Here is an 18,636-nt window from a genome sequence, read left to right as displayed (position 1 = left end):
AACTAATAATCATGATCATGAGTAAGACTTCATCGTTGAAACGCGTTGATCCTCCTCACTGGTGTGCCAGGTGTTTGCTATGTAAAGATTTTTCTGTTTGAAGAACTATTTATCGCTTTAGTTGTCTAATAAAGTCTCACGAAGTCTGAACTGCCTCCACCTCCAGCTGGATCATTTCTCTTTTTGTCTATATAGATGTGTGTGCCTTTAGCAACACACACTAGATGTCTCCACACCTCCAGCCACAGACACTAAGTGAGAAACTCGGCCTCCATTTTATCTGCCAAACTACACCCCTGGGGGTTGGGATATGTGAGCAGTCCTTCCCATCCATCTCTTATGACTGCTCGTAATACCTGGCCCTGGAATGGCCGGATACCTCTCTCAGCACTATAAGGGCTGGAGCATGCTTCCGAGCTCACATCACCACAGCTAATAGCCGCGATGACACATATCTCCCCTCAAGGACTTGTCCGGCGACAATCTTACAATATATATATTCACACACAACACATACAACAGACCCCAGTATACAGAGTGTGGTAGCCTAATTAGTTTATCTGAAAAGCATAATAATAAGGAAGATTTGGCAAATTACCTCCTTATATGCAGCAATAGGCGTAATGGAACAACAGGTGAAAAGTATGCACCATATAAGTAGCTGTCATCCGCTAATAGTTCCAGGAAGGTAATGTGTCACGGCCACAGTTACACTTATGTTTGTGATATAATTAAAGGGAACCTGTCATCAGTTTTGGCTGATATAAGATACGCCAGTCACCTTTCGGGGCTTAAATTCAGCATTCTATAATGCTGTATATAAGCCTCCAACCCGACCCGGAAAACTGAAAAATGAGTTTTATTATATTCACCTGCAGGGCGGTCCGGTCCGAGGTGTGTCGCTGGTCTTGGTCCAGCACCTCCCTTCTTCTTATGATCGTCGCCTTCCTGCTTGCTTCTTGTGGATGATGCGACCCTGCATCATCCACACAGGCTCCCCGGCATCCCACTCCTGTGCAGGCGTACTTATCTGCCCTGTTGAAGGCAGAGCAAAGTGCTGCATTGCACAGGTTCTGGGCCCTTTGACCTTTTCTGTCACCTGCGCACTGCAGTACTTTGTTCTGCCTTTAACAGGACAGATAAGTACGCCTGCACAGGAACGCGATGCCGGGAGCCTGTGTGGATGATGCAGGGATGCGTCATCCATGAGAAGCAAGCAGGAGGGCAGCATCACAAGAAGATGGGAGGCACCTGACCAAGACCAGCGACACCCATCAGACCGAAACGCCCCCAGGTGAGTATAATAAAACTTATTTTTCAGTTTTCCAGGTCGGGTTGGGGGCTTATATACAGCATTATAGAATGCTGTATATAAACCCTGAAAAGTGATGGCCGTATCTTATATCGGCCAAAACTGATGATAGGTTCACTTTAAGTATTAAAGCTGAGGTTTCCAACTTGCACTAGTCGTCTATTTACAGACTTATTAAAGTGTGTATATAGTGCAGGTAAGCCCGCATCCTAGATAGATAAGAAAAAACCTTTTGGTATGCAGCTACTAATACAAACAGGGCGAGTCACATGTTACCTCGTCACGAAACTGACTATTTAAAAAAAAAATGGAACTCTCTCACCCAAAGCTTGATAGAAGTCCTGACTGATAAATATCACCAAAATGTAAAGCCCATCAGGATGTAGAGGCAGTTATATATCTCAGTTATCCGTCCATTTTTAAGGGCAATAGGGGGATATTAGTAGGACAAAAGACGACCTGCTGACGCATTTCTTCAGGCTCAGGGATTCATCAGAGGATCCAGTAGTCTGGTTGGGGGTCCGTACTCTCACCTCCTGCTACAGACCTCCCAACCAGACTTCTGGATCCCATGATAAATCCCTGAGCGGGAAGAAACGCGTCGGGAGGTGATATTTTTTCCTACTAATATCCCCCTAATTTCCCTTAAAAATGGACAGGTAACTGAGTCATATAACTGCCTTTACGTCCTGATGAGCTTTACATAGGGGTTTCTATCAAACTTTTGTGAGAGAGTTCCAATTTTTTTTTAAATGGTCAGTTTCGTGACAAGGTAACATGTGACTTGCCCTGTTTGTATTAGTAGCTGCATACCACAACATTTTTTCTTAGTATCTTGTCTGCGGCTTTAACTGCACTATATATACACACTTTAATGAGTCTGTGAATAGACGACTAATGCAAGCTGGAAGCCTCAGCTACAAGTGCATCTCACAAAACTAGAATATCATCAAAAAGTTAATTTATTTCAGTTCTTCAATACAAAAAAGTGAATTTCATATGTTATATAGAGTCATTGCAAACAGAGTGATCTATTTCAAATGTTTATTTCTGAAAATGTTGATGATTATGGCTTACAGCCAATTAAAACCCCAAACTCATTAGCTCAGTAAATTAGAATACTTTATAACACCAGCTTGAAAAATTATTTTAAAATCCGTAATGTTGGCCTACTGAAATGTATGTTCAGCAAATGCACTCAATACTTGGTCGGGGCTCCATTTGCATCAATTACTGCATCAATGCGGCGTGGCATGGAGGCGATCAGCCTGTGGCACTGCTGAGGTGTTATGGAAGCCCAGGTTGCTTTGATAGCAGCCTTCAGCTCGTCTGCATTGTTGGGTCTGGTGTCTCTCATCTTCCTCTTGACAATACCCCATAGGTTCTTTATGGGGTCAAGGTCAGATGAGTTTGCTGGTTAGTCAAGCATAGTGATACTGTTGTTTTTACACCAGGTATTGGTACTTTTGGCAGTGTGGACAGGTGCCAAGTCCTGCTGGAGAATGAAATTTCCATCTCCAAAAAGCTTGTCGGCAGAGGGAAGCAAGAAGTGCTCTAAAATTTCCTGGTAGATGGCTGCGCTGACTTTGGTCTTGATAAAACACAGTGGACCTACACCAGCAGATTACATGGCTCCCCAAACCATCACTGATTGTGGAAACTTCACACTAGACCTCCAGCAGCTTGCATTGTCTGTCCCTCCACTCTTCCTCCAGACTCTGGGACCTTGATTTCCAAGATCAAATATTAATATGACTGTGCCTGGGTAGAATTTCCCAGTAGAATCCTCATAACTAAGGCTTGTGAGAAATGGCAAAATTGTTGAATATTACCCAACCAAAATTCTTGAAACTTCATAAATGAAATAAAAGAATATAAATATTTTTTTCAAAATTTTTCAGATTTTTTTTGGGCAGCAGAATTGGCATTTTAGCAGGGAAATCTTTTGTACAGTGGATGGTTGCCAACTACATGTATGACCAGGTGACCACTATGTGCTTCCTGCAATTTTTCGTGTGCAAGGCCCCTGGGCTGTGCAGGTCAGAAAGGTAAAAACTGTTAAACTGTTTTAAAGGGGATCGGTGTAATAAGAGAAAAATATCAGTTTTCTAATTGTTGAATCTTTTTGCACAGTGTACTGTTACCAACTAGTGATGAGTGAGTATACTCGTTGCTCAGGTTTCCTGAGCACGCTTGGGTGATCTCCAAGTATTTGTTAGTGTTCGGAGATTTAGTTTTTGTCACCTCAGCTGGTTGATTTACACTTGCTAGACAGGCTGAACACGTGGGAATTCCCTAGTAACCAGGCAACCACCACATGTACTCAGACTGGCTAGTAGGTGTAAATCACTAACGAATAGTGTTGAGCATTCCGATGCTGCAAGTATCGGGTATCGGCCGATACTTGCTGTATCGGAATTCCGATACCGGGATTCCGATACTCTTGTGGTATCGGGTATCGGGTATCGGAACAACATTAATGTTAAAATGTGTAAAATAGAGAATTAAAATAAAAAATATCGCTATACTCACCTGTCCGACGCAGCCGGGACCTCAGCGCAGGAACCGGCAGCGTTGTTTGTTTAAAATTCCCGCTTTTACATGGTTACGCGAAGTCCCGGCTTGTGATTGGTCAGGGCGGCCATGTTGCCGGGCCGCGGACCAATCACAGCAAGCCGTGACGAAAATACGTCACGGCTTGCTGTGATTGGTCCGCGTCCCGGCAACATGGCCGCCATTAACCAATCACAAGCCGTGACGTCACGGGAGGCTGGAAACGCGCTCATTTTAAAAAGGGCGCGTGTCCAGCCTCCCGTGACGTCACGGCTTGTGATTGGTTGCGTCGCGGTCAACCAATCACAAGCCGGGAGGCTGGACACGCGCCCATTTCAAAATGAGCGCGTCCAGCCTCCCGGCTTGTGATTGGTTGATCGCGGCGCAACCAATCACAAGCCGTGACGTCACGGGAGGCTGGACACGCGCCCATTTCAAAATGAGCGCGTCCAGCCTCCCGGCTTGTGATTGGTTGATCGCGGCGCAACCAATCACAAGCCGTGATGTCACGGGAGGCTGGACACGCGCCCATTTTAAAATGAGCGCGTGTCCAGCCTCCCGTGACGTCCCGGCTTGTGATTGGTCAGGGCGGCCATATTGCCGGGACGCGGACCAATCACAGCAAGCCGTGACGTAATTTCGTCACGGCTTGCTGTGATTGGTCCGCGTCCCGGCAACATGGCCGACCTGACCAATCACAAGCCGGGAATTCACGTAACCAAGTAATAGCGCGATTTTTAAACAAACAACGCTGCCGGTTCCCTCGCTGAAGTCCCGGCTGCGTCGGACAGGTGAGTATAGCGATATTTTTTATTTTAATTCTTTCTTTTACACATTTATATGGTTCCCAGGGCCTGAAGGAGAGTTTCCTCTCCTTCAGACCCTGGGAACCATCAGGGATACCGTCCGATACATGAGTCCCATTGACTTGTATTGGTATCGGGTATCGGTATCGGATTGGATTCCGATACTGTGACGGTATCGGCCGATACTTTCCGATACCGATACTTTCAAGTATCGGACGGTATCGCTCAACACTACTAACGAACACTAACAAATACTCGGAGATCACACAAGCGTGCTCGGGAAAACCCGAGCAACGAGTACACTCGCCCATCACTATTACCAACCTCATGCATGGCCAGGTGACCCCTATTTGCTCCCTGCAGGGATAACAGTTCCTCGAGTGTTCGGACACTGCCCAGGACATGTCAAAATGGGAAAAATTATAGCACTGGATTGTTTAAAATATTAAAAACTAAATTATTTGAATTGCATAAGTGCAATTTTCTTCCACAAAATTAACAATTTTACACATATGCAAGGCAGCAGCTCCAATTTCAACGTACGACATGGTGGACCAGTTGGTTTATCTGCCAATGCAAAAACTGATGGACATCAGCAAACAAAGATGCAATACCAGAATAGCCAGGTTCAGTGCTACCTAGACACTTTTCAAGCAGATATGACGTGCCCCTATCTTATTGATTTCTCTGTCATCAGATGGTACCAGTGGCAAGAACTAGCCTAGTTTACTATGGGCGTTCAGCCCCAGTGTAATATCAGAGAGGATGTTCTTCATGGCTGACTGATCTTTACAGAAGCTCCACCATGGCAGACCCATGAGTTTCCCTTGAAACTAAGCCCTTAAAATACCCCTATAAAAGATTCACAGCTGCATGTAAGGGATTAACAGCAGCGATCGGAGATCAACCAGCAATTAATGGAGAAGATGTAGGCTCAGCTCCTAAGCCCTCATCATACATGGTGAACAGACTTTGGAAATACCAGTACATCCAATGTTGGTAAAGAGTTATGTAATTAAAAACATTAATGACCTATCAATGAGATCGGTGATAAATGTATAGTTGGTGGGGATTCAACAGGTGTGAGCCACTATCACAATAACAATACAACCATTCAAATACAAAGAAAATTAAATGTCTCAACACTATCGGTAATCATGGCTGGAGATCTGAATGCTATGTATTCCACATGATATGGAATGCCAGTAAATAAAGGTGGTGTCCTGCTTTTAGGTTCCTTGAATGGGGAAACAAAAAAATATAAATGTCCACAAAAAAGAGAAGGTGGCACTCACCACGTTAAAACACTTTTTATTCAGGTCCTTTTAAAACACACAGGCAGGAAGTAAGGGGGAGAGAACGGGTGCGGCTGGCCAGACGATTTGTGTATAGAGACCCGTGGAAGCATCTGACCAGCCGCACCCTCTATCTCCCTCTCCCTTTCTGCCTGCAGGTTTGAAAAGGACCTGAGTAAAAAGGGTTTTTACATGGTGAGTGCCACCTTCTCTTTTTCTTTAACAATACCATGTCTTACAAGTGAATGAGGCTGACAATTTCGACAGATTGGGCATTGTGAGTTCAATCTGAATGCTGAGCTCTGCATAACCCCGCCCACACTACTGATTGGTAGCTTTCTGTGTACACTGTTCATAGACAGGAAGCTGGCAATCAGTGGTGGAGGCGGGGTTATAAAGAGCTCACGAATATTGAGGACTACCTAGCAGCAGGTTTACTAGTCCTCTAGTGATAATCTCCTGCTGACAAAACAGTGATTTTAATAAAACTACACAAAGCATCCCAGTAATTGACACATTGCTGGAATCTGGGTCTTATGTTGCACTCAGATTAGGTGGCAAAAATCTGGTGACAGATTCCCTTTAACTTTTTGTTGACCCCTATGATGGATACCCCCTATTCCAAAAGCTTTCCCTATTCCAAATGCTTTCCATGCAGTCCTGTCATCCAGGCTGGGACTGCTTCATGGCAGCTATTGCATCCATCACTGCAATTCATTGTTGGGTGTTCTGTGCTATTGTAGATTGTTTATTCTTTAGTGGTTTTGTTACCTGTACCTTGGAAGCTATGGCTTTCCAACACATTTGAGCTTTTTGTTCAATTCTTCTCACAGGGAACAAAATGACCAACAGTCTGGAAATGAGAATCGTAAACCTGCATACAGGTAAATGGCAAAAGCTGCAGTTATTACCAGAATTTTGATTGGTGCCACACTGGTCATTGGTTGTGTCAGGTTTTGCAGCTCAACCGCGGTACCTGAATGCTCCCATGACAATATATTATAATGTAACTATGTAAAGGCAAGATTATCCAACACACCGACCATTTCAATTTTGAATCTTCATTTTTTTATCTATTCTAATAAAAACACCAGTAAAACTCCTACATGGCATTTTCAACATATTCCGTTCTTACTTCAGTAAAGGAGCACTCCTACCATCAAAGTTTTTATCCTCTTAGTATATTGTAATAATCATCATAATACATTGCATTGTGTACTTACAATTGCTCATTTTGGTTTTCTACCTAGCTAATTCTTCTGTTTTCCATTAAGTCTATGATATCACTTGATTGAAAACTGGCTAGCTGAATCCTTCCAATATCTAGGTAGAAACAGGAGGTCAATTTTTCCTGTATGAGTCATTAGTCACTGCAAAAGTCTTTGGCAGGAGGAGAATGGAGCAGCTGGGTCAGGAGTTGAAGAGGGGAATGATTAATACAGGTACAAGATTCTTCCTGCTTCTACACAGAGCAGAGAAAAGAGAAGAACTAGCTGGGTAGAAAGGCAAAAGGAGCAATTGTAAGTATACAATGCTATATATATATATATATATATATATATATACAGTTAGGTCCATATATATTTGGACAGAGACAACATTTTTCGAATTTTGGTTATAGACATTACCACAATGAATTTTAAACATAACAATTCAGATGCAGTTGAAGTTCAGACTTTCAGCTTTCATTTGAGGGTATCCACATTAAAATTGGATGAAGGGTTTAGGAGTTTCAGCTCCTTAACATGTGCCACCCTGTTTTTAAAGGGACCAAAAGTAATTGGACAATTGACTCCAAGGCTATTTCATGGACAGGTGTGGGCAATCCCTTTGCTATGTCATTCTCAATTAAGCAGATAAAAGGCCTGGAGTTGATTTGAGGTGTGGTGCTTGCATTTGGAAGGTTTTGCTGTGAAGTAAACATGTGGTCAAAGGAGCTCTCCATGCAGGTGAAACAAGCCATCCTTAAGCTGTGAAAACAGGAAAAAACCCATCCGAGAAATTGCTACAATATTAGGAGTGGCAAAATCTACAATTTGGTCCATCGTGAGAAAGAAAGAAAGCACTGGTGAACTCATCAATGCAAAAAAATCTGGGCGCCCATTGAAGACAACAGTGGTGGATGATCGCAGAATAATCTCCATGGTGAAGAGAAACCCCTTCACAACAGCCAACCAAGTGACCAACACTCTCCAGGAGGTAGGCGTATCAATATCCAAATCTACCATAAAGAGAAGACTGCATGAAAGTAAATATAGAGGGTTCACTGCACGGTGCAAGCCACTCATAAGCATCAAGAATATAAAGGCTAGACTGGACTTTGCAAAAAACATCTAAAAAAGCCAGCACAGTTCTGGAAGAACATTCTTTGGACAGATGAAACCAAGATCAACCTCTACCAGAATGATGGAAAGAGAAAAGTATGGGGAAGATGTGGTACAGCTCATGATCCAAAGCATACCACATCATCTGTAAAACACGGCGGAGGCAGTGTGATGGCTTGGGCATGCATGGCTGCCAGTGGCACTGGGTCACTAGTGTTTATTGATGATGTGACACAGGACAGAAGCAGCCAAATGAATTCTGAGGTATTCAGAGACATACTGTGTGCTCAGATCCAGCCAAATGCAGCCAAACTGATTGGTCGTCATTTCATACTACAGAAGGACAATGACCCAAAACATAAAGACAAAGCAACCCAGGAGTTTATTAAAGCAAAGAAGTGGAATATTCTTGAATGGCAAAGTCAGTCACCTGATCTCAACCCAATTGAGCATGCATTTCACTTGTTAAAGACTAAACTTCAGACAGAAAGGCCCACAAACAAACAGCAACTGAAAACCACCGCAGTGAAGGCCTGGCAGAGCATCAAAAAGGAGGAAACACAGCGTCTGGTGATGTCCATGAGTTCAAGACTTCAGGCAGTCATTGCCAACAAAGGGTTTTCAACCAAGTACTAGAAATGAACATTTTATTTAAAATTATTGAATCTGTCCAATTACTTTTGGTCCCTTTAAAAACAGGGTGGCACATTTTAAGGAGCTGAAACTCCTAAACCCTTCATCCAATTTTAAGGTGGATACCCTCAAATGAAAGCTGAAAGTCTGAACTTCAACTGCATCTGAATTGTTTTGTTTAAAATTCATTGTGGTAATGTCTATAACCAAAATTTGAAAAATGTTGTCTCTGTCCAAATATATATGGACCTAACTGTATATATATATATATATATATACATATATATATATATATATATATATATATATATATATATATATGATTGCAATATATTAAGAGGATAAAAACTTTGATGGGAGGAAGTGAGCTTCTTTAAAAATTCCTGTACACGTCACTTCCTATATATGTCTAGCAGCATGTGCTCGACTATTCATGTGGAATAAATATATTAACCATATATCGTCCAACAAAAACATAAAACAAGACTTAAAAACCTTTAGATGCACATAAACCTCTTACCCTTAACAAGAACATATACAATTCTCAGAATAAATTTGTATACCCTCTTTGAAAAACAATTTTTTAATTAATACCTCACTGAACACAAGAACAATTTCCAAAATGTTAACAATACTGAGTTTCATAAAACATTGTTTAACCCAAAACATGAAAGCAAAGTTAATAATATTTCTCTAACTCCTTTCCGACATAGGATGTAATAGTATGCCGATGTCGGACTCCCTCCCTTTGATGTGGGCTCCGACGCTGAGTCCACATCTTTTCCGGCACATGTCAGCTGTTTTGAACAGCGATCAATCCGTGACTGTTAACTAGTTAATTGCTGCTGTCAATCTCTGACAGCAGCATTTAACACATGCTTCCACCAAGCGCACTAGAAGTCCTGCTCATCTGTGACCTGTCACGTGATCATGGGTCACCGATGGGTTGGCATGACAACCAGAGGTCTCCAGCAGACCTCTATGGTTGTCAATGCCGGAATGCTATGAGCGCCGTCCGGTGGTCGGAGCTCATAACAAGTGAGCATTTCTGCAACATATAAGCGATCTGATCATCGCCTGTATGTGTGATGCTCCAGGATCCTGGTCATCACAGTGGTATTGCTTTCCCCATGGCGATAGTGGTGTCACACTTGGAAGCGATGAAGGATATCTTTCACCAGGTAAACACTACATACAACACGTTCACACTCCAGACCAGAAGGGGGAGCTCTGAACTCAGATTCAGGGTGAACTCCCCTTGATATATTCTGGTTTTGGAGGGAAAGCAGACAGTTCGTCCCAGACAGCAGACAGTGCAGACTGTCAGGGGACCTGAAGAGAGCAGATGGCAGTGAGTGCCAGAAAGTCTGAAGGGGCCGTGTAGTCCAAGGTACTACAGCTCCTGGAGGAAGAAGGAAACAGAAAGGAAGAACAGCTTGTAGAAAGAGTGCAGGAGGGAGAAAGCGCAGGAGAACAACACCAGTGGAGCAGAGCTGAGAAGTGGCTACCTCCCTGGTTAGTGCAGATTCCGGTAGCCCGAAGACCGTGGCCATGATGAACTCTATAGTGGCATATCTGAAACCGGCAGGTCAGCTGGATTGTACATCACCTGTCTGCATTGATACCCAGGAGACACAGTGATATCTATAGGGCCTGGGTCATGATAGAGACCCTGTAAAAAGGCCTAGTTCACCTTTCACATGGGTTGTGTCCTGACCTTTATGGGTGACAGAGAGGAACTGTGAGGACCTTATTGAAAGCCTTAGGCAGTAAGGGACTACAACACCACCGCACTTGGAGGAAGGCTTTGATCTCCACCTGGTAAGGGAGACTCTGGATTCGCTTCCAAGCCGGCCGGACCCTGCCTGTACCTGTTGTCTGGTGCCCTGCACGGCGGTTGCCTGGAGCTACAGTAAACCAGGTAAAGACATTGCAAACCTGTGTCCTCGTTCTTCATCGCACCACCCACCATCTTCACCATACAATGGGAGCCCTGGGGACTTACTTCACCAGTGGGAAGTAATACCATCTAGCTGCCATACCATCACCCCAGAGGACCCCTTTAAGCAGCGTCGGTCCCTACTGATCGAATACCACAGGTGGCCTCACAAAATGTATTCATAAGACCCCTAAAAGACCGTTTCCTTTAATTGGGTGCCCAGGGCCATCCCCTTTAAGTACCGGACCTGGTACCGAGTACCCCACGGCCCAGGCGGGCGACTCATATATAACAGAGCCAATCATATTATGGCAGCTTCTAGTCTCCTGTCACGATATGGTATGAAATATCATAAGTTAGTTTTCTTGCTAGCATGCGGGGGCTAAAACCCCCTCTCTCTCTGGTTCTCTTTCCTTCCCTGTGTTTCTATCTGTCTGTGTAGAAGAGCTTGCCATGTGGGGGAGTTTTATTGACGAAAGGTATTTACGACTAGCATAGCTGCAAGAGAAATTTGTGTTAGCAGGAACTGTTAGAGAAACTTCTAGAACGCATGGAAGGTCTTTGTTCTGTTTTTGGAAGATATTATGCAAACCGTTTAAGTTACGAACACCAAAATATATCGTCATAATCACACTCGGAGGATCTACGCATCACTCTAATCACAGGCTTGTAGCTCCATCTGGTACAGAGGTAGGGATTTCTCTGTCAGTGTGCGTGACAAATAGGACATATTTGATCTCATCGGAATGCCCACGATACTATGAGATGAACGATGGGTATGGTGCGATTATTTTATGTTCTGTAGCGAAGTTACGGGCATCAGATATATTTAATGCCCAGTTAGTGAAACCGAAGAGGTAGGAGGAGTTGGAAAACCAGGCCCTTTCTGTGAGGTCACAGACTGTAGGTTTTAAGTGCTGGCAGGCATCCAAGAGAGGAGAGTTGTGAGTTTTTACCTGAAGCGACCAGACTGCGAGTGCCAATGCACTGGGATAGATGGAAAGCTCTCCTAGCCTAGCCTGCAATGCAATGATCTGAGAATATGTGAGTGTTACCTTTTCTTCATTTAATCCTTTTATTTTCATAATTACCTTGTACATATTTGCAATTGTCTCATTTGTAACATCTTTGTAAAATATTTTATAAACACTGCCTAAAAATCTTTTATGGGGTATATTATTCAATACTAGTTCGTTCTTCCTGCCCTAAACCGTACCCTGTCTCTGAAGGGAATTACGCTACTGTTTTTTTGGGGTTTGCTCCAGACCCGTTCAATTGGAGCTGGTGGCAGCGACCGTGTGCCAGCTTTTGGGGGTCCCTGTAGCGACTGCGGCTTGATAATTATTGTTCCTGCCTGAGTGGGAGTAGTTATCGCGTCGCTGCAGTGCACCCAATAGCCAGTACATAGCAGGCAGCGTTTCTGGCGACTAATCACCCTAGGTGCAGTACCTAATCTGACCTGAGAGAAAGGGGGGCGCCAGAGAGCTGCAAGGTTTAAGTGGAACTGCAAGCGGGATATACACAAATCCCTGCAGTTCATGGTATACTGAAGAGCAGTGGGATACCTAAAATAAGCCCCTGCTGTAAACAAGAGGTCAATAGCCTCGTGTGTGTTTTTTCATCACATTGTGGCAGTGGAGGGATAACTAGGATAAGCCCCCTGCACATGTGACAGCCGGCTGCTGGTCTAAAGTCACCCCGATCCGTGACATATTGTGGGCAGCGGCTAAGGGATCTTGACAGTCACGGTGTGAATCGTGACATATTGGTGGCAAGGCGGTGGGATATTAGAGCATTAGTGATTTGGTTTGAGCAATCATTCCTTTCACTAAAAACTTGCAGAAAGTTCTTGCGAGAACTCTGCGCAAATAAGTTTGGAGAACGAACTCAGTGTTTATTAGTTGTGAGACAATTGTGTACTGGTAATTATCCCCTCCCTTTTTCTTCGTTTTTCTATCCTATCTTTTATTTGGCAACCATGGTTGGGCTGGGAGAAGCCTTTTATGAACAGCAGACCAGAGACACCCTTGTTGCCTTATGCAAGTCACAGCACATTGACTATGCAAGCAAAAACAAAAGCGAACTGGTCGCAGCCCTGATGCAATGGGAAGCCGCTCTAGACCACTCACAGGGCCCAGAAGCCGCAGATGCCAGCACCCGCGAACATGGTGCTGCAGCAGAGGTCCAACCACTGAATGCTGGCCCTGTTAGCAATCCGGGCGAATTGGACCCCCACCTGCAGGCGGCCTTGAAAGAATTCCCCACTGACGACCATGAGGGACGTCGGCAGCTGATTCAGCAATACCGGCAGGAGGCTGAGGCCCGAGCTGAGCGAGAGGCCCAGCGAGAGGCCCAGCGAGCCGAGCGAGAGGCCCAAGCGCAGCGGGAGTACCAGCTGCAGATGGCCCGACTGCAAATGCAGGGGTCGTCCCAGTCCAGTCGTGAGCCCAGCAGCGCTCAGACACCAAAGCCCCGGCCCGACCACTTTCCTGTTATGGAAAAGGATGGGGACTTGGACACGTTTCTGCGGGCCTTTGAGAAAGCCTGCAGACAGTACCAGCTGCCTACACAAGAATGGGCACGGTACCTGACACCAGGGCTGAGAGGAAAAGCTCTGGAGGCGTTTGCTGCACTCCCTCAAGAACAAGATGGTGACTATGAGGCCATCAAGCAGGCTCTCATAGCTAAGTACCAGCTTACACCCGAGGTGTACCGTAAAAAGTTTCGGACCCTCCTACGTGGCCCACACGACAGTTACAGTGATGTGGTGCATAGACTGGGGACCCACTTTGACCAGTGGACCCAAGGACTGTCAGTGACCACCTTTACACAGCTGCGAGACCTGATGATCAAAGACCAGTTCTTCCGTCTTTGCCCAACTGAAGTGCGACAGTTCGTGATGGACAGAGAACCCAACGATGTGACGAAAGCAGCACAGATTGCCGATGCCTATGAGGCCAACCGTAGATCGGAAGTGCGGAAGCCAGTCACCACCAGCTGGAGAGGGGGTAAGCCTGCAGCCAACGCCAGTACCCCTGCCAGCCAACACACCAGAGGTCCTGTCCCCGTGGCCAACAGCACCAGACCTACCACCGAACTTCGCCAGTGTTACCACTGCAGGCAGACTGGACACCTCAGTCACCAATGTCCAGCCAGGCAGAAGAACCCCTCATCCCAGGCCCCAGGGCCTAATGCAGCCGTTCTTTTGGTGGGTGGTGTGGTTGGGAGGGTGTGTGACAACGTACAGCCCGTCACTGTGGGAAGTCGTGTTGCTACAGGCCTCAAGGACACCGGGGCTGAACGAACCCTCATCCGACCCGAACTGGCGGCCCCTGAAGAAATCATTCCGGGGAAAACCCTAACTGTCACTGGGATTGGGGGCATCAGCTGTCCCTTGCCAATGGCCCGGGTTTTTATTGATTGGGGTGCTGGGAGCGGGGTGAAGGAAGTGGGGCTGTCTGATAATTTGCCCACTGATGTTTTGTTGGGGACTGATTTGGGGAGGTTGGTTGCATACTTCGTGGATGACCCTCCTCCCCAATCTACTAATGAGGGTAAAGTTAACCCTGATGATGATGATGATGATGGGAAATCGCATGTGTTACCTGACCATGCTTTATCTTGTAGTGATGCATCTGCTAACCATTTTTTCCCTAGGATTGATGGTGAAAATGCTGTACCTGGGCCAACTGTATCTGATAATGATGTTTCTGTGAAAGTTGATGTGTCCATAGGTACAGGAGTGCTCAGCCACGTCGCTCTGCGGAGTGAGACGGCTGAGGAACCCCTAGCAGGGGCAAGTGTCGGTGCTACAAGAAATGGGGAGATACATGGGAACCGTGAGACAGGTGATGCCATGAAATTGACCAGTGCCACCGAGGAAGGTAACTGGCCCCTAAGTAGCAATGCTCCTGAGGTAATGGGGGAGGATGGGGAGGTAGAGCCCATAGCAGCGTCAGCTGATGGGTCTGTAGAAACCCCCGGGGAGACAGCCTACGTAGCTGCTGTCACCCGCAGTCAGAGTGCCCGGAACGCAGATACCTGTCTGCCTTCCGGACCCTCCTCAGTCATCAGTGTGACTGAACCAGAGGTGGACCCAGTGCAGGTCCCAGAGGGCTCCCGTGGGCAAGGGACCCTGACGTCACTTCTGGCTTCCCCTAGCCAGGAGTTTCAGGCCGCTCTGCACACAGATGCGAGCCTAGAGAGTTTGAGACAACTCGCCGGGACGTCATTCTCCGAGACTGATAAGGGGAAGGTGTTCTGGGAAGGAGGAAGGTTGTACCGGGAGACAGTACCCGGAGAATCACAAAAGGAGTGGTTGAGGGAAAGACAGCTGGTCGTCCCGCAGCAATTCCGGGGTGAGTTGTTGCGGATTGCCCATGAGATCCCACTAGCTGGACACTTGGGGATCAGCAAAACTAAGGCCCGGCTGTCTCAACACTTCTATTGGCCTAAGATGGGGACAGATGTGTCAAACTACTGCCGCTCCTGTGTCACCTGTCAAAGAGTGGGGAAGGCGGGGCCTGCTCTTAAGGCTCCCCTGATCCCTTTGCCAGTGATAGAGGAGCCTTTCCAGAGGATTGCGGTGGACATTGTGGGCCCGCTGGCCGTCACCAGCAGCTCTGGAAAGCAATATATTCTTACTGTGGTAGACTACGCTACCCGGTACCCAGAGGCAGTAGCTCTGTCGTCAATTAGGGCAGATAAGGTGGCGGATGCCCTGTTGGCCATCTTTTCACGTGTAGGATTTCCCAGGGAAATGCTTACTGATCGAGGGACCCAATTTATGTCTCACCTAATGGAGGCTCTCTGTAAGAAAATGCAGGTGAAGGACCTGGTATCGAGTGCATATCACCCACAGACCAATGGCTTGTGTGAACGCTTCAATGGTACCCTCAAACAGATGCTACGCATGCTGGTTGAGACACAAGGGCGCGACTGGGAGCGGTACCTCCCACACCTGCTATTCGCTTACCGAGAGGTTCCGCAGGCCTCGACGGGGTTCTCCCCCTTCGAGCTCCTGTACGGCAGGCGAGTCCGGGGACCCCTTGGGTTGATAAGAGAATCCTGGGAAGAGGAGCCGAACCCTTCTGAAGTGTCCATAGTGGAGTATGTCATGCGCTTCCGTGACAAGATGCAGACCTTGACGCAGTTGGTGCATGACAACATGACGCAGGCTCAGGCTGAACAGAAGCACTGGTACGACCAGAACGCCTGGGAGCGGACCTACCACGTGGGTCAAAAGGTGTGGGTGCTGGTTCCTGTACCAACGGATAAGCTTCAGGCAGCCTGGGAGGGCCCGTACGTCGTCCACCAACAGCTCAACCCGGTCACCTATGTGGTCACGCTTGACCACACTCGGGGTAGGCGAAAGGCCTTTCACGTCAACATGATGAAGGCTCATCACGAACGTGAACCTTTCGTCCTACCGGTCTGCAGCTTACCCGAAGACGGGGAGGAAGACACCCTCCTGGACATGCTGGCCCAAGCCAAGGCCCGTGGGTCCATTGAGGACGTGGAGGTAAGCGCCTCGCTAGATGAACCACAGCGGTTGCAGTTGCAAACCATGCTGGAACCCTTCCGGGTCGTGTTCTCCAACCGGCCTGGAAGGACTGAGTTAGCCGTCCATGAGGTGGACACCGGGAAACACGCCCCACTACGGCGAACACCCTATCGAATCTCTGACCAGGTGCAGCAGATTATGCGCCAGGAGATCGATGAGATGTTACAGCTGGGGGTGATTCGACGGTCAAAGAGCGCGTGGGCCTCACCTGTAGTTCTCGTGCCAAAGAAGGACCGGACCACCCGGTTCTGCGTGGACTACAGGGGGCTCAACGCCATTACAGCCTCTGACGCGCACCCAATGCCGCGCATCGAGGAGCTGCTTGAGAAGTTAGCTGGCGCAGAATACCTGACAATAATGGATCTGAGTCGCGGATACTGGCACATTCCCCTGAGCCCCGAGGCGCAGGAGAAGTCCGCCTTTATCACACCCTTTGGACTGTACGAGTCCACGGTCATGCCCTTCGGCATGAAGAATGCCCCTGCCACTTTCCAGCGGATGGTCAATCTCCTGCTTCAGGGACTGGAGAAGTACGCTGTGGCGTACTTAGATGACATTGCCATCTTCAGTCCCTCCTGGGATGAACACCTGCAGCATCTCGAGGAGGTGCTCGGGCGAATTCACCGAGCAGGACTGACCATCAAGCCGGGAAAGTGCCAGATGGGCATGAGGGAGGTTCACTACCTGGGGCACCGGGTAGGCGGAGGCACCCTGAAACCGGAGCCTGACAAAGTGGGCGTGATCGTGAACTGGCCCACTCCCAGGAACAAGAAACAGGTGATGTCCTTCCTGGGCACTGCAGGGTACTATAGGCGCTTCGTGCAGCACTATAGTAGCCTGGCAAAACCTTTGACGGACCTCACCAGGAAGAAGCTACCCCACATCGTCAACTGGACAGATGGCGGTGAGGGGGCCTTCCAGGCGTTGAAAACAGCACTGTGCAACGCCCCTGTGTTGAAAGCCGTCGACAGCAGTCGACCGTTCTTGGTACAGACTGACGCCAGTGAGTTTGGCCTTGGTGCTGTGCTCAGCCAGGTTGACCCGTGTTGTACCTGAGCCGGAAACTTTTGCCGAGGGAAGTGGCCTACTCCACCATTGAGAAGGAGTGCCTGGCCATAGTCTGGGCCCTGCAGCGCTTGCAGCCCTACTTGTACGGTCGCACCTTCACGGTGGTGAACGACCACAACCCTCTGCGCTGGCTAAGCACCATGTGTGGAACCAATGGCAGGTTGCTACGCTGGAGCCTTGCCCTTCAGCAATTTGACTTCACCGTTAAACACAAAGCGGGCAAAGAGCATGGTAATGCAGATGGACTCTCCCGCCAGGGTGAACCCACGGAGGTGCGCATGGAGGCATACCGAGAGGTCCTGCCGCCGTAGCGCACGCCAAAAGGGGGAGGTGTCACGATATGGTATGAAATATCATAAGTTAGTTTTCTTGCTAGCATGCGGGGGCTAAAACCCCCTCTCTCTCTGGTTCTCTTTCCTTCCCTGTGTTTCTATCTGTCTGTGTAGAAGAGCTTGCCTTGTGGGGGAGTTTTATTGACGAAAGGTATTTACGACTAGCATAGCTGCAAGAGAAATTTGTGTTAGCAGGAACTGTTAGAGAAACTTCTAGAACGCATGGAAGGTCTTTGTTCTGTTTTTGGAAGATATTATGCAAACCGTTTAAGTTACGAACACCAAAATATATCGTCATAATCACACTCGGAGGATCTACGCATCACTCTAATCACAGGCTTGTAGCTCCATCTGGTACAGAGGTAGGGATTTCTCTGTCAGTGTGCGTGACAAATAGGACATATTTGATCTCATCGGAATGCCCACGATACTATGAGATGAACGATGGGTATGGTGCGATTATTTTATGTTCTGTAGCGAAGTTACGGGCATCAGATATATTTAATGCCCAGTTAGTGAAACCGAAGAGGTAGGAGGAGTTGGAAAACCAGGCCCTTTCTGTGAGGTCACAGACTGTAGGTTTTAAGTGCTGGCAGGCATCCAAGAGAGGAGAGTTGTGAGTTTTTACCTGAAGCGACCAGACTGCGAGTGCCAATGCACTGGGATAGATGGAAAGCTCTCCTAGCCTAGCCTGCAATGCAATGATCTGAGAATATGTGAGTGTTACCTTTTCTTCATTTAATCCTTTTATTTTCATAATTACCTTGTACATATTTGCAATTGTCTCATTTGTAACATCTTTGTAAAATAT

General features: G+C 47.1%; 1 protein-coding gene across 1 annotated transcript in view; it reads left to right on the top strand.

The window, feature by feature from the left end:
- Positions 1-18,636, top strand: part of LOC143788426 (histo-blood group ABO system transferase 2-like) — a 59,210-nt gene that overhangs the window by 32,015 nt on the left and 8,559 nt on the right. The window contains exon 3 of the mRNA XM_077278097.1: positions 6,800-6,850. Within this exon, the coding sequence (XP_077134212.1) occupies positions 6,800-6,850 (51 nt within the window). The remainder of the gene's footprint in view (positions 1-6,799; positions 6,851-18,636) is intronic.

This window comes from Ranitomeya variabilis, chromosome 8 (genome assembly GCF_051348905.1).
Source record: "Ranitomeya variabilis isolate aRanVar5 chromosome 8, aRanVar5.hap1, whole genome shotgun sequence".
Lineage (NCBI taxonomy): Eukaryota > Metazoa > Chordata > Amphibia > Anura > Dendrobatidae > Ranitomeya > Ranitomeya variabilis.
Note: the sequence above shows the minus strand (reverse complement) of the source record. Positions and strands in the feature narration are given on the sequence as shown.